This window comes from Euprymna scolopes, chromosome 23 (assembly GCF_053919585.1).
Source record: "Euprymna scolopes isolate OS-2025 chromosome 23, ASM5391958v1, whole genome shotgun sequence".
Taxonomy (NCBI): Eukaryota; Metazoa; Mollusca; class Cephalopoda; order Sepiida; family Sepiolidae; genus Euprymna; species Euprymna scolopes.
Genome location: NC_136504.1, coordinates 118,698,941 through 118,715,970, shown reverse-complemented (window position 1 = coordinate 118,715,970; position 17,030 = coordinate 118,698,941). Strand labels below are relative to the sequence as shown.

General features: G+C 32.0%; 1 protein-coding gene across 1 annotated transcript in view; it reads left to right on the top strand.

Annotated features, from left to right (window-relative positions):
* The window catches only part of LOC145245674 (zonadhesin-like), a 248,332-nt gene that overhangs the window by 217,963 nt on the left and 13,339 nt on the right, over positions 1-17,030 (top strand). The window contains exons 40-41 of the mRNA XM_080107232.1: positions 3,336-3,395; positions 8,007-8,054. Of these exons, the coding sequence (XP_079963358.1) occupies positions 3,336-3,395; positions 8,007-8,054 (108 nt within the window). The remainder of the gene's footprint in view (positions 1-3,335; positions 3,396-8,006; positions 8,055-17,030) is intronic.

Here is a 17,030-nt window from a genome sequence, read left to right as displayed (position 1 = left end):
AAGCGGTTTTTCTATGGGTGGACAAATCCTTTCTAACCTCTCCTATGTTGATGACGTCACTCTTGTTAATGAATGCGCACATAAACTTCAAATTTTTGTTAATGTATTAGCGAAGTATGTAAAGGATATAGGACTAGAAATAAACCTAGAGAAAACAGAATGTATGTCTACAGCTAAATCATAGTTTAACCTAAACATGACTATTCACAGTCAAACAGGTCACCCAATTCATTTATTTAGGGCATAAACTGACTTTCTATAATGATCACGAGACGACAATGAACACACAAAATCAGACTGGGTTCGGCGGTTTTCCAAAAACCCAGCACCATTCTAAAATCGAAAAGGGTGCTGATAACTGTAATGTAAAAGTTTATTTATGTTCTCCCAGTAGTTTTATATGCCTTGATTGTATCACATGGACTAAACAACTAGCCAATCGCATTGAGCTGTTTCAAAATCTAGTATTGCGTTTTATTACTAGGGATAGGACAACAGCATATTCTTTTCATTGTTTTGACTCTCGAGTGTGTATCCGTTGATATGTTATATGATTTTATATAGAGTGATGTGGTTCTGGGTTGATTAACTTTGTCTGTGTCGGATATATACTCGAGAGTCAAAAAAATGAAAAGAATATTCTGTCGTCATACGTCATTACGGGACATCACCTGATCGAGAAAAAATCCACCCTCTGTCAAACAACTTCCCTACCCTCTCTATTTGATAAAACCAAAAGTAGAAACCTTAAACTTTTGGGCCATGTCAAACGATCAACCACTGGCCTGTCAAATTTATGCTTTGAGGGTTGGGTTAGAAGGCAAAAGAGGCAGCGGAAAGCCAAGAAGAAGATGGGAAGAAAATGGGCGTCCATCAACCAACTTGCCCTGGATCGGAAGGAATAGCGAAAAATAAGTCACGTGGGTTCGTAAGCAGAAGATGCGACTCATGATCAGAAGTATTCTTGAAACAACACCCACCCACAACTTGCGTAACCATAACAGAATCTTAACTTGAAACTTGAACTTCACTTTAAATAAATATATAATAATATTAATTAAAGATTAAAAAAAAGGACGTGAAACTCTTGAATCATGGCCTGTATGTATTCTTTAGGTTGTTGATATTTTATTTTCATAAAAAAATTGTCACAAATTCTTTTAACATTTTTTTTTCTGTTATGTATATTTTGTAATTTTAGTAAAAAATGAAATTTGTTTTATTTTTCAGTAAAACTTCATGAAATGATCCTGGAAGAGTAATGTCGGATACGAATCGTGATATAACATTTTTTGATTATCTATTGCACTTTTGAATACACACACACACACACACACACACACACACATATATATATATATATATATATATATATATATATATATATATATATATAGTGAATAAATGACAAAAAGTTATATTCCAAAATTTATGATATTGACCATCCGAAAATTGGAAGAGAAGCTGCAAATACCTTTAATATGTTTCCATTTTCGGATTTTAATCATGTCAAATCACACTTTATTTCCTTTTGGTAGATTGATTGTCACTATTTCTTCTGATGAGTTAAGAGCATAATAAATTCACTGATTGATATAATAATTAAGGGATTGATTTGTGCTACGAAACAGATACTGTCAAGAATTGTATAAGTCAATTGATTTAAAGGAATAAATAATAAGATGGTTAACATCATGAATTTTGAAATATAGTTTTTTGTCATTTATTCACTATATTGCTCTGTAGTTACATTGAGCTTCTTAAATAAGGTACACATTTTGTATTGACTTTCAAGCCGATTTCGAAGATGTGAAGCGGCTTTATATGGTCCTCACTTGAAACCACACCAAAGACCATAACCGTGTTTGGAAACTTTGTTTTCATCACCTCGGTCACGTCCCTGTTATTCGTTGTAATCCAGCGATGCATTTGGAAGGTGATGGCAATGGTCCTGTTGTCATAATTTGGATCGGTAGAGAGCATGAGTTGTACAGCGGCGCATCTCCAATCTCGCTCATTGAACATTGTGTCATTTTCAGACATGATAGAAGGTTCCTATCGCTCTTGGGATTAATACACAACTGGTTTAACTAGTAGATGGTCTGCAACAGCAAAAAAATAAAACCAGTTTTCATCAAACGGAAATGGAATGTCGTCTTTTGTATGGCAACAATTTTATTTTTATCGTTCCACCGTTTACATATGCAAATGGCAATGAATGATAGTTTCCAGCGACCTTGAACTAATCTTGACCGCTTGATCTATTTGGCAAATAGCCACATATCGATCTTCCAAAATGGTAGCCCCTACTCGATTGGCAGACGTTTCAACAATAACAGAAAGTAGGCGACCGGGTCTAAAAGCTATTTTCACATACTTCCATGTTTAGATTCACTATGCCAACGTTTTAAAAGGTCATATCATTGGGCACATTAAGATATGCTTCTTTAAAATCATCAAAAGTCTCCTTTGGTGTGCATTCTTTCAAATACAAAAACCGGATCACTGCGTAACACTCAACAGGCTCCTTTTCATGTCCGACAGTTCAAATATCTGTAAATCAGAAACCACAATTAGTTCAAAGATGTAATTCGCCACATAACCCATAGAGATATAAATCATTGTAATATAAAATTTCAACTAGTCCGGATAACTGGAAGTGGATCATGGATATTACTTTTATTTTATTTTTTTTATTTATTTATTTTTTTGTTGTTGTTGCGGATTGTTACCCTCATCCTCATAGTTGTTGCTGTTTCACCACGTTTCGGCCAACTTATCCTCTGACCTTCTTCAGATAATTGCGACGGGATAGAAATGCTGAGTCTCATAACTGTGTCCCCAGTAATTACTGCCTTCCATAGTTGTTGTTCTCTCACCACGTTTTGGTAAGGTGGATAGAGGCGGTGAATCTCTATAGTTCCAGGTGAGCATTTTATGAAGATAGCGGTTTCAATCCTACCCAAAGAGGCCGGAGGTTTAGTTGTCCAAAACAAAGTGAGATAACAACAATTATTGAGGATAAACTTACAAGACTCAGCGTTCCTATCCGTCGCGGTTAATCACCTGAAGAAGATTATAGGGTAAGTTTGTCGAAACGTGGCCGAACGACAAAAACTATGAAGATGGGGATAACAGTATGCAAACAAATAAACAAATAAATAAATAAACAAATAAACAAATTACTCATCTCAACGGATTAAAAAAAATAATATATAATGGATATTATTTATTGAATACCACTTGTAATTATTCCATTGGAATCTCTTAGGGTTTGACAAAATGTTTTACTTTCAAAATAAATTGCCTAATAATAATCTACTTTGCATTTTCAGAAATCATGCATTCAATTTTAAGATGCCGGAAGTGTTCTAATTCTCATTGCTGTAAACTCCGTAAGTATTTCAATCAGTTTTTTTTTTTGTTTTGTTTTGTTTTTTTTACAATTCCATCATGGTTTAGTTTGACTTCGGTTCAGCTTAACTTCAGTTGGGTTAAGCTCGAATTAGTTAGTTCTGGTTTTGTTCAGTTTAGTTTAGTTTGGTGTGATTTGATGGAGTTTGGTTTGGTTTGGTTTGGTTTGGTTTAATTTGGTTTGGCTTGATTTGGTCTGTCTGTTTCACGTCACATTAAGCTCTTGTAATTATTTGATGCCAAAGCAATATTTATTGTAAACAATTCATTATATACGATGAAATGAACACACATCTGATAGGGAAATTGCGGGTTCATGCCTTTCCAACAGCATTTGCATGATGCTCCCTTGCACTTTATCCTTTTTGTGGCCATTAAAATGAAGATTTACATCAATTAAAAGCTTAAGTTATGCATCTTTTTTTTAACTATGGGTTGACAAGATGGCTGCCGGAAGACGATCGGCGTCTCGTTGTGATAACAATTTGGCGGCGTCGCGTTAGGCAGAAGCATGCCATCTTCAGGAAAATACAGGATGTTGACACCGCTGGGTATTCTGAGGATCGGATGTATACTTGTAGAATTTGCATGATTGAAAACAGAAGCATCAGTAAATGCTTGTTTTTTATGTTGTAAACAAAACTACAGCAACAATCGTAAATACAATTTAAATAAAATTCAATTATAATAAAAAGAGCAATCGAAACAAAAGTTACAACTTAAATTAGATGATGCTTTCTATTCAGGAATTCCTCGGATAAAATCTTTAAAGATTAAACACTTTAAAAAAGTATAATATTTAAGAAAAAAAAAAAATTGCAACACCCGTTAACCGGCGTTGCCCGGTGGAAAAAATCGATTTGATTTTTTCCACCGGGCAACGCCGGTTAACGGGTGTTGCTAGTTTGTTTTTTGTTTTTTTAAATATTATACTTTTTTAAAGTGTTTACTCTTAAAACCAATTAAAATCTTTTTTAAAACCAATAAAAATCTTTTTAAAAAAATAAAATATTTAAAACACATCAAAACATTAATACAAAACCTTCTACTAAGTCCATAGCATATCACATGTAGACATATAGGAAAATACACAGAAGTATGATGGTTTAATATATAAAAAATATATACAAAACCAAAATACGCTAAGAACCTTGAATACACACATACATACGGTGGCCAAAAAGTCACTGAAGGGTTTTGAACTTAAATAGATTCTTTATTTTTGATGATGTCTTTCTGTAATTTTAACACAATCAATGGGATTTTTATTTTTAATGCAAAATTCAATCTTTATTTATGAAAAATAATGTCTTTTAAATGTTGCCCATTTTCAGTTTCACATATTTGTGTTCTTTCCAAAACATTATTCATGACAGATTGTAGAATCTCTGGATTGCGATTGGACTCCCTTATTTTGTTCTGCAAGATGGCAGACCTCAAAATGTAAAACCCCAAGCCCTGCAAGAATCGAAAGAAAACATCAGGGTTTGTTTCGAATAGTGTTGTGACTTGGACTGTCTCTTACATGAAATAAGCCGTCAATAAGTTCTTTGAATCAAAACAATTGACCCCTGATTTTAGTAAAACAATTTCACAACTTGCGTACGTTGTTCAATGCTGTACTTATCCATAATTAATTTCCAAAATGGCCCTGTCGGTGGGGCATTAAAATACGCCGACTGCCCCCCTGCAGAGGGTAAAAGTCCCTCAATAGAGGTCCTGGATATGACCTTAAACTATATCCATTGGTGAGCCCCAGCTTGTGGGCTTTGGGGAGTGTGGAGCCATCCTTTAATTACCATTGCTCCCAGGTCCACTCTGGCCCGGAGTGGTAGTACCTGTTAGGGTCTCAACTATGGGTTAAATAGAAACCGACGTGAAAACAACAAATATATTCTATTAAAAAAATTTTTCTTCAAAATCTTTGGATTCGGCATTAAATAACCCGAAAAGGGTTGATATGCCGTAAAACAAAAACAACCAACCAAATTTCCAAAATATTATCTGTAAAATATCTGAAATAGAGAAAAAAATAATCACTAATAGTAAAATGACACAGATTTTCAACCTTTCAGTGACTTTTTGGACAGCCTGTAGCACTTCCGGTAAGAATCAAATATTACTTGAAAAACAAGAAACAACCTTTAGTATGACCATGAATTATTTTGAATATTGGAATGAATTGAATATGAAACTCAGCTAAAACACTTGAGCAAAAAAAGATACGGCAATTTACTGTGAAATGTTTTACATTTGCTCTCAACTGTTCAGAATACAGTCTTATACCTTTAAATACTCAGTTTTTATAGATGCTCCATAATTTTAGCTATGGCTGCATATATATAAATAACGCTAAGTATCGATGACTATATGAGAAACTGAAAAGAATGTTTTAACGGAAAAATAAAAATTAATAGTGTAATATATATTTGCGCATGCGTAAAAGATACAGTTTAATCAACTTATGCATGCAAAGTTCCAATTTTTCAATTTTTACCGTTAGCAGCTATTTTTTTTCAGACTAAAAACTAATTAGAATTTGTTCCACATGTCCGAATTCCCTATATATCAAGTTTCAAGTCTGTAGACCAAAATTGTCAGAGTAGTTTGATAGAAACAGTTCTGTACACAGACAATATCACTTATATATATATATATATATATATATATTTATTTATTTATATATATATATATATATATATATATATATATATATATATATATATATATATATATATATATAAATTGGCAGCAAGTCATTATTCAAGCACATATGAGTTTTTTCGATTTTTCTGGATAACTTTTCTATTCGCCGAGCGGGCATTTTTATTTCAGTGGGCATGTATATTTTTTTTGTAGGACAGTGCAGTAGCCCAAAGAGAGTCGATCTCCAGTCAAATGAGATCTAGCAATAAAAAGAAGAGGAAAGCACAATGTCAACATTCATCGCCGGCTTAATTAGAAAAAGTGATTTCATGCTAAATTTTAATGAATTAAAATTTAGCATGAAATCACATTTTCTAACGAAGCCGACGATGATGGTGTACATGCTGTTCCTCTTCTTTTTATTGCTCGATCGCATTTTCATTATTTCAGCTGTTTTGAAAGCTTCCCAATCGGATTATATGCATCGTCACGCGGGACTTAATTTTGGCCTCCATTCTCTCTAAAGAACTATTTTCACATTTCGAATCAACTTGACAGAATTTTCATGCAAGCTGAAATATTTTTTTTCATATCCAAAAGTTTTTCACTTCTATTCCTGGCAATTTATAACTACAATAAATTTCGGTTTCACTTAATGCCATAACTAGCAAATTCTAACATTGCTACAAATATAATTTGCTGATTTCTTTATGTCCTATGATGAGAAGAATAACTGCGCGGAATAAGGATTTTGTAAATTGTTTTTTGGAGTATTCAGTCGAACAATAAATTTTGATTGTAAAGTTCAACTTACAGTTTTAATTTTCTTTCTCTTATAATACTCTCTATTGCGTATTGAGCTTTTTTATTCGGTTGGGATTAAATTTTCTATATATAAATACTGTTATTTATATTAGTTTGAAATTTACTATTGCGTATATCAGGTAAACACTAGATCCCTTTGTTTTCATTAAATATATATATATATATATATATATATATATATATATATATATATATATATATATATATATATATATATACAGTGTGTCCGTAAATTTACTATACAGTCTTATTGTTTTATTGTATTATATTTGCATTAATAGTTAATATTTATTTTTTTACAGGTTTATTTAACTTGTAAGACTGTAGAGTAACTTTACGGACACCCTGTATATCGTGTCAGTGGAGAATTATATTTTAAAAATAATATACATATATATATATATATATATATATATATATATATATATATATATATATATATATATATAGAGAGAGAGAGAGAGAGAGAGAGAGAGAGAGAGAGAGCATTTATCATCGCTAATGTTAAACGTGATGATCGAAATAATTTTTATTTATCCATTTGTACTTATTTATTGCTATCTGGGCACCTAGCATTCCCCGGTCGCAAAATACGCTCAAATATATTTTAATTCATGCAGATTTCGTATTTATTGTTATAATGTTAATTCTCTATTGATTATTGTACACAATATATTTCAAAAAGAAAAAATAAAATATGACTTGTGTGTTATCAGCTAGAATCGAAACCAAAACATAGCCTTCAAGCCGTTTGAGCTATCGCCAGGTGGGTAAAATTAGTTAAAAATGAATCGACCTTAACGTATAAAAATATACATTTACGCATGCGTACAAATAACAGGTTTAGTTGACTGACATCTGCCAAGTTCTAGTTTTGTTCAATTATACCCCCTTTGAAGCTATTTTTACTGGCTAAAGCCCCATAAAAGGACGGTTAATAATAAAAAGAAAACTGCAATCATTTCACCCGTCTTGTATCGCTTTGCGATCTTGCGTCTCGGCGGAGATGAACTTTTAAAAAAATAGAGACAGGTAGAAACAGACACAGAATTTTTATGAATTAAATTATTATTTTGCATATATTTAGTTTTTGATATGCATCGTCTTGCTTTGTGTTTCAGATGAAAAATGTTGCAACGGATGCTGCAGAAGATATGTTCGGGTTAATGGTGAGGTGAGTAGAAAACGACTCTTTTCTTTTTCTTCTTCTTTTAACGTGTCTTCCCGTATGTGGTTAACGACCCTTATATAATGTACAATATTAGACTATATTCACGTGACCAAGATTTTCATTCAATTGTCATCGTTTCAAAAAAAGTCTTTCGTATATTTTTACGGACCGTTTCATTCACAGAAGATCCGTTAATCTTGGTCACTGGAATCTAGCTTAATATTCTCTCTCTCTCTCTCTCTCTCTCTCTCTCTCTATATATATATATATATATATATATATATATATATATATATATATATATATACGTTTTATTACCGTATCTTTCTGTTAAGTTACATTATTGTTTCAGCTACTCGGCCGTTTTTTTTTGGCCGTCTGTAGCTTCCTCAGACTTTTACAGAAATGTTCGCTATTTTGAGATGAAAGAGTGAAAGAGTGAACTAAACTATATATATATATATATATATATATATATATATATATATATATATATATATATTCCTTTAATCTTATCTCCAAAAAGGGGGAAAAGGGGGAACAGGAGAGGAAAGAAAGAGAAATGGGGAGCCAGCTGACCGGTTTCGACCCTCGCTTCTCAAAGCTGTATCGAGGGAATTTTTAAAACAAAGAATGAAAAAGTAATTAACATTGTAGGGGGGAATGGGAAAACAATTAAAATAAAACAGGGTTATGGTCGAATACCCTAGAGATTAATCACGTTCAACCCAAGGAGGCATTCCCTTTGCTTGCAAAGGGAAGGTTTTCTAAGTCGAACATGAATAGTCTCCAAGATCTTAAGGTGATATATTGAATGAGCACGACTAAGAATAGAAAAAAAAGTCTGTCTTGTGCAGCGAACTTTAGCACGGACTCTTTTTCTATTCTTAGTCGTGGTCATTCACTATATCACCTTAAGATCATAGAAGCGAGGGTCGAAACCGGTCAGCTGCCTCCCCCATTTCTCTTTCTTTCCTCTCCTGTCCCCCCCACACTTTTTTGAGAGAAGATTAAAGGAATATATATATATATATATATATATATATATATATATATATATATATATATATATATATACAAATTTACTTTTAATCATAAATCATAAAAGTCTTCCCTTCCTAATTGCAATATATATATATATATATATATAAGTTTCTATATATGTGTGTATATATATATAGTAAGTTATAAAAATGTATATGGCAATTAAGCTACACAGACTATTCTACATTTCATCCTTGTAAGAATTCGTCATGCTTATGATTATAAGCCTGACGAGTTCTCACGAAGATGAAACGCGGAATATTCTGTGTAGCTTAATTGCCATATACATTTTCATAACTTACTACCTAGCTCTACTTATGTATTGAGCACTTTTGAATGAAAATTTACACATGAATTCATATCTCCTTATATTTTATGTGATTAAATGAAATTGTAAAATATACAGTGTGTATCACAAAACTGAGTACACCCCTCACATTTCTTCAAATCTTTAAGTATATCTCTTCATGAAAAATGATTTTTTTGACATGATGAAAAGTAGTCTGTTTGCAGCGTATTTAACAGGAGGAGCATATAAAAACGATAAACAACCACAGAATTTGCGCATAAGCCTGAAGAGTCCTAGAGTGAATGAAACGCGGAATATTCAGTGTAGCTTAATCGCCATATATATTTTATAAATTACTAACTAGCTTTACCTACGTATTGAGCAGTTTTGAAGTAAATACTTAAAGCTTACGCATAAATCTATACTTTTGTATATTAATTTTATTTGAGTAAATTAAGTAGTTATATATATATATATATATATATATATAGTGTATCACAAAAGTGAGTCTACATACTCCTCACATTTCTTCAAATATTTAAGTATATCTCTTCATGGGACAACACTGAAAAAAAATGTGTCTGCAACATCTATAACAGAGTTAATTTAATTTTCTCCTCAAAATAACTCAAAATATAACCATTAAAAGTTAAATCTCTGGCACAAAAGGTGAGTACACCCTAAGAAACTATACTCCTAAAAAGTGAGTACAATCCTAAAAAACTACACCTTTAAATGTTTAAATTGAGTACTGCCTTTTCCCCCTCCAAAATGTCATGTGACTCATTAGTATAACTATGCCATGTGTTCATAGGGAGCAGGTGTATTCAAATTTGTAGTGCAGCTCTCACACTCTCTCTTACCATTCACTGAAAGTTCCAACATGGCACCACAGTTCAAAGAACTCTCTGAGGATCTTAAAAAACGAATTGTTGCGCTACATAAAGATGGCCAAGGCTACAAGAAGATTGCTAACACCTTGAAACTGAGCTGCAGCACAGTGGCTAAGATCATCCAGCATTTTAAAAGAGCAGGGTCGACTCAGAACAAGCCTCGGGTAGGTCGTCCAAAGAAGCTGAGCGCACTGCTGAGCGTCACATCCAAATGCTTTCTTTGAAAGATCAGCGTAGGGGTGCTGTTAGCATTGCTACAGAGATTAAAGAGGTTGGGGTTCAGTCTGTTAGTGTTCAGACCATACGCCGCACACTACATCAAATTGGTGTGCATGGCTGTCATCCTAGGAAGAAGCCTCTTTTGATGGCAATACACAAGAAAGCCCGCAAACAGTTTACTGAAGACATGTCAACAAAGCCCATAGATTACTGAAATCATGCCCTATAGTCTGATGAGACGAAATTTAATTTGTTTGGATCTGATAGCCTTAAGTATGTGTGGTGGCGACCAGGTGAGGAGTACAAAGATAAATGTGTCATGCCTACAGTCAAGCATGGTGGTGGGAATGTCATGATCTAGGGCTGCATGAGTGCTACAGGTATTGGAGAGTTACATTTCATTGATGGAAACATGGATTCCAACATGTACTGTCAAATACTGCAGCAGAGCATGATCCCCTCCCTCCGGAAATTGGGTCGCAGAGCAGTGTTCCAGCATGACAATGACCCAAAACACACATCCAAGACAACCACTGCTTTACTGAAGAGGCTGAGGGTAAAGGTGATGGACTGGCCAAGCATGTCTCCAGACTTGAACCCAATAGAACATCTTTGGGGCATCCTCAAGCAGAAGGTAGAGGTGCGCAAAGTCTCAAATATCCACCAGCTCCGCGACGTCGTAATTGAAGAGTGGAAGATCATTCCAGTGGCTACATGTGAAGCTCTGGTAAACTCCATACCCAGGGGAGTAAAGGCAGTTTTGGATAATGATGGTGGCCACACAAAATATTGAGAGTTGACATGTTGCATGTCAATATTGGCAACTTTTCGTAAGAGGTGTACACTCACTTTTGTTGTCAAGGATTTAGCTTTTATTGGCTACATTTTGAAAACCGCAAATTTAAGCTCAATTGATTGGAACTGTTTAAACAACCTATACACCATTTGATTCACTATTATTCCTCTATAATTTTACCTGCTCATATTTGACTTTTAATTGAAGTATCCTAGTATTCTGAGACAGCCAAGACGTGAACACGTTGTAATGTTTGAAGATGCCGGCCGGAATCGAGAGAATAAAGGTTTTATATATAAACCATATATGTGTTGTGTTTGTCTGCAAATGTTGAAATGAACTATTTTGTCTACAAATGTTTCGAAACGTCAACGTCAATCGTCTTATGTTAGAACTGTTGCATAAATGTAAAATACACAGACTAGACGATCCACTATATGATAATGATATATATATATATATATATATATATATATATATATATATATAATTTATAAAATATATATGGCGATTAAGCTACACCGAATATTCTGTGTAGCTTAATCGCCATATATATTTTATAAATTACTAACTAGCTCTACCTACGTATTGAGCACTTTTGAAGTAAATACTTAAAGTTTACGCATAAATCTATACTTTCGTATATTAATTTCATGTGAGTAAATGAAGTAGTTATATATATATATATATATATATATATATATATATATATATATATATATATATATATATATATATATAACTACTGGCATAAGCCTGACGAATCCTATAGTTGGATGAAACGCAGAATATTCAGTGTAGCTTAACCGCCATATATATTTTATAAATTACTATATATATATATATATATATATATATATATATATATATATATATATATATATATATATATAAATATACTTGCATATAATATAATCGAGATATATATATATATATATATATATATACGCATATATACATATATAAATATGCAGATAATATATAAGCCTCCGCTATCCAACATGTGTGCGTGCGTGCTTATGTGATGTGTGTGCGTGATGTGTGTGTGTGTGTGTGATGTGTGTGTGTGTGATGTGTGTGTGTGCCTTTATATTATATCAATCGCCTTGAATACAGTAAACAACCTCTCATAAATTCATCAAAAACACATCGTTTTTTTCTATTCATCAGAGCATACAATTGTTGCGGCTTACCACCAAAGCTTTTTCAGTGTTTATAATGTGTGTATTTTTTTCTTTTTCTTGGTGAGACATAATCAGTTCTTATGCATACGTTGTACATGTGTGCATTTCAATCGCGTGATATGCATATCAAAGGCTTATTTTCTTTCTTAGATCAAGTTACTATTAAATATTTTAAAAAAATTAGAAACGTTATAAAACGTTGAAAAAACTTGAACTGATAAAGATGAGGATGAATGTCTGAAATATGAACTAACTAGAAGATGTACCCGGCGTTGCCCGGTATTAAATGTAACGTTAAATTCCTTTTTAAAAAAAATAAGTAAAAAAAAATTTTTTTTAACGGAAACTGACGTATATGCATGCGAGTATTATGTTTTTTTTTAAACAGTTCATTTCTTGTAAATAAAAAATTACTCGAGCTGAGATCGAAACCAAAACTTAAAGACAGCGAGACAAATACGATAACCATTAGACAAGCTTGACACGTTCTTTAAAAAGTGTTTTCAAACCTCGAGAAACAGTTCACAAACAGATAAAAATCCAATAACGGACCCAAGTAGCAATTTTTCGATTTTGTCTCCTTAGCAACTGTTTCTTCCGGATGAAAACTGATTCAAAAGTGTTCCACATGTCTGAATAGCCTATATATGTATTTGGATGAAAAATTCGTTGAGTATATAGGTTGAGAAGTTATCCTCACGCATACACACACACACTCACACACACTCACACACACATTCTTATTTTTATAGAGGTATAGATTATAAATGTGTTCTTTATTTTATTTTTCAGATTCGTTATTAATTCAACAAAACTCCTTCAACAAAGAATGATGGTGATGAACGAAAAATATTCGAAGACGAATGAGCAAACGAATTCTATTTTTTTTTTACAATGGAGTCACCGCTTATCAAGTCCTAAAGGCCACCCGAGGATAACATTTAATGAATGTCCAGTGATCAAAAAGATAACACCCTAATGATCGATAGTAGTGAAAATTGGGTAGAACCTTTTTACAAGGGCGTCACCACTTATTAAGGCCCAAAGCCCACTCGAGGATAAGGGTTAATGCATGTAAGGTGGTAGTTTAGCAATCGTTAATAGTGTAGATTGGATAAGATTTGGATTATTTAAGAGGGCGGCTAAGCAAGAACTTGTTTACATTAGACTTGAAGGCTGCCATATTGTAATCGGTGGAGAAGCAGGCAAATGGTAGAGTGTTCTATATGCGGGCAGTTCTAAAGAAAAGCTTTGCTCATGGAATCTGTGTTTAGGGTTAGGCACAGAGAGTGGGGAAAATTATTGCTAATGGATGTAGCTATACGAGTGCGTGTGTGTGTATGTGTGTGTGTGTGAAATCCGACAATGGGGGGGGATCATAGATTGGAGCTCAGACGACCACTTGTCATGAAAATAAAAATAGAACAGAGCCAGACTCAGAACGTCTCTTTTGTGGGAAAGAGGTTGCAGAAAAAAGAAAAGAGCAACAGCTACTTGGTTTCAAAGCGCTTTTTGAAGTCTGTCAAGCAAAGATAGGGCACGCCAAGCAGTTTCTATCTAGATGTGGCAACTTGTTTACATTGAACTTGAAAACGACCATATTATTGTCAGCTGGGAAGCAATCCTGCGGTATTTTGTTGCATAATTAAGTTATGCATGTTGCCTTACTAAAACACACGTGGGCTAACAGGACCGACCTTTTAGAAATTATACAGAATTCTTGGTTACGAGCACCAACTATAACAGGTTAGAGTTCCTTCGCTGGTTACAAGTCCTGGTGTCGGCCAAGTATATGAAACCCCAAGTCACAGGACCAATTATAACCCATCCAACCTTTTTCGTTAGGCCATGTCAAAGGTCGAGCTCCGATGGCTAAAAAGTTCTTACAATACTACATTCACTAATCTTAATAGACCCAATGTTCACAAACCAGAAAAATCTAGTGATCCACTGCACTGTATGGTGTCCCTATCATAAAAAGGAGGCCTTCTTTCAATCGGTTGATGTGTCACTACTGCTGTCAAGAGTAGCAGAAAAAGTGTTGTCGGCGATCATTCGAAAACAGAAAATAAATAAACAAAAAATGACACGAGTCTTTGATTTGTTTCTCGGGATGTGTATTATCCACAATGTCAACAAGATGATTGGCCAACCTAGACTTCTTGCATATTAACCAAGCTTCAAGGACACTTGCTATTCATACGATCTGTTGGTGGGCGAGACTCATCGAGGTCACTCTTCTGATTAAGCTGGAATCACATTTTTGATCAGCAGTTTGAGAATTACAGCAGATTTGGTAATTCTCATAAATTAAAGAATCAGTCATAGTCAAAGCAACCATTATTTCCTCGCTTTTTTTTTTTCGTTCAATCTATCACTAAGCTATATATATAATTATATATATATATATATATATATATATATATATATAATTATATATATATATATATAATTATATATATATATATAATTATATATATATATATATAATTATATATATATATATATATATAATTATATATATATATATATATATATAATTATATATATATATATATATATAATTATATATATATATATATAATTATATATATATATATATAATTATATATATATATATATATATAATTATATATATATATATATAATTATATATATATATATATAATTATATATATATATATATAATTATATATATATATATATATATATATAATTATATATATATATATATATATAATTATATATATATATATAATTATATATATATATATATATATATATATATATATAATTATATATATATATATAATTATATATATATATATATATAATTATATATATATATATATATAATTATATATATATATATATAATTATATATATATATATAATTATATATATATATATATATATAATTATATATATATATATATAATTATATATATATATATATATATATATATATATATATATATATATAATTATATATATATATATATATATATATAATTATATATATATATATATAATTATATATATATATATATATATATATAATTATATATATATATATATAATTATATATATATATATATATATATATATATATATAATTATATATATATATATATATATATATATATATATATATAATTATATATATATATATATATATGCAGAATTTTTTCTCTATGACATATTTCATTAAATAAAATAAACGTTCTTTGTCTATTAATTCTATTTTCGATTCTTTCCAACTTCCGAATAACAGTCTTCACTTCTAGCGGGAACTGGTTGATGTAATCACCATGTTTATCATAAGTTCGAATACTTTCCAATCCTTCCGGATTCATCGTCAGATATAAATTAATTTAACTGGTTTTGAACAATTCATAAAGTTTTTTTTTTTTTTCATTTGTTAATTATTTTATTTATCCTTTTTTTTCCATTGGTTAAAATTGGTTAATTATTTATCTTTTTTTCCATTGGTTAAAATTCATAATATCCTAAAATGTTTTCAAAGCTATTAAAATAATTAACCTTACAAACACTTCAGGCTGTTATTACTATTGCTAAAGTTTATTTTATTAATAGTTGGGTTTTTTTTTAGATTTAATTAGTTATGCTTCTAATATTTCAAGTTTCCGTTTATTATTGGTTTGTTCAAGTATAGATGTGTTGTCAACTAAACATTTTCCTAACTTGAGACAAAGAACAGGAATTTTGGTTAGCTAAGTGATTAAATATAGTGCTGTTATCAGAGCGATGTATATGGTGGTAGTCAAATCTATATGCTTTCTCTTTTATTGTCACAGTCTTCCAAAGGGCATTTGAACTCATATACTAAGTTAGTCCTACCAAGCAGCTCAGTTGAAGTTAAGGACACCAAAGCTTTCAGTTCGTGTTGTTGAGCATCGCCATTTTGTTTAGTTTTCTGACGGCCAGTTGTGTTGCATCTTGTGTTGCATCTTGTGTTGCATCTTGTGTCGCATCTTGTGTTGCATCTTGTGTTGCATCTTGTGTTGCATCTTGTGTCGCATCTTGTGTTGCATCTTATGTCGCATCTTGTGTCGCATCTTCTGTCGCATCTTGTGTTGCATCTTGTGTTGCATCTTGTGTCGCATCTTGTGTTGCATCTTCTATCGCATCTTGTGTCGCATCTTGTCCACACTGTTATATGGAAGTAAATGTTCGCATCTCAAAATCAGGCAAGATAAGAAGTTGGATGCGTTTGATTTCAAATATCTTAAAAATATTCTAGGGATCATATGAAGGCGATCGAATTACCAACCAAGAAATCAGAGATCGTACTAACCAACAGGTAATATCGTTAATAATCTGCAAACGATTTCTTGCCTCGGGCATACTCTAAGAATGGCTTGAGATAAAATTGCTAAACAAATGCTCTAATCGAGCCCTTATGGAAAATAAAATAGATGAAGACCAAAAAAAAAAAACAAAAAAACTAAATAATCTGAAAACGAACAATCGAGAAGGGTTTGATTTCAACGGGAAGAAACTATGATCTGACCTCAGATTGAAAACG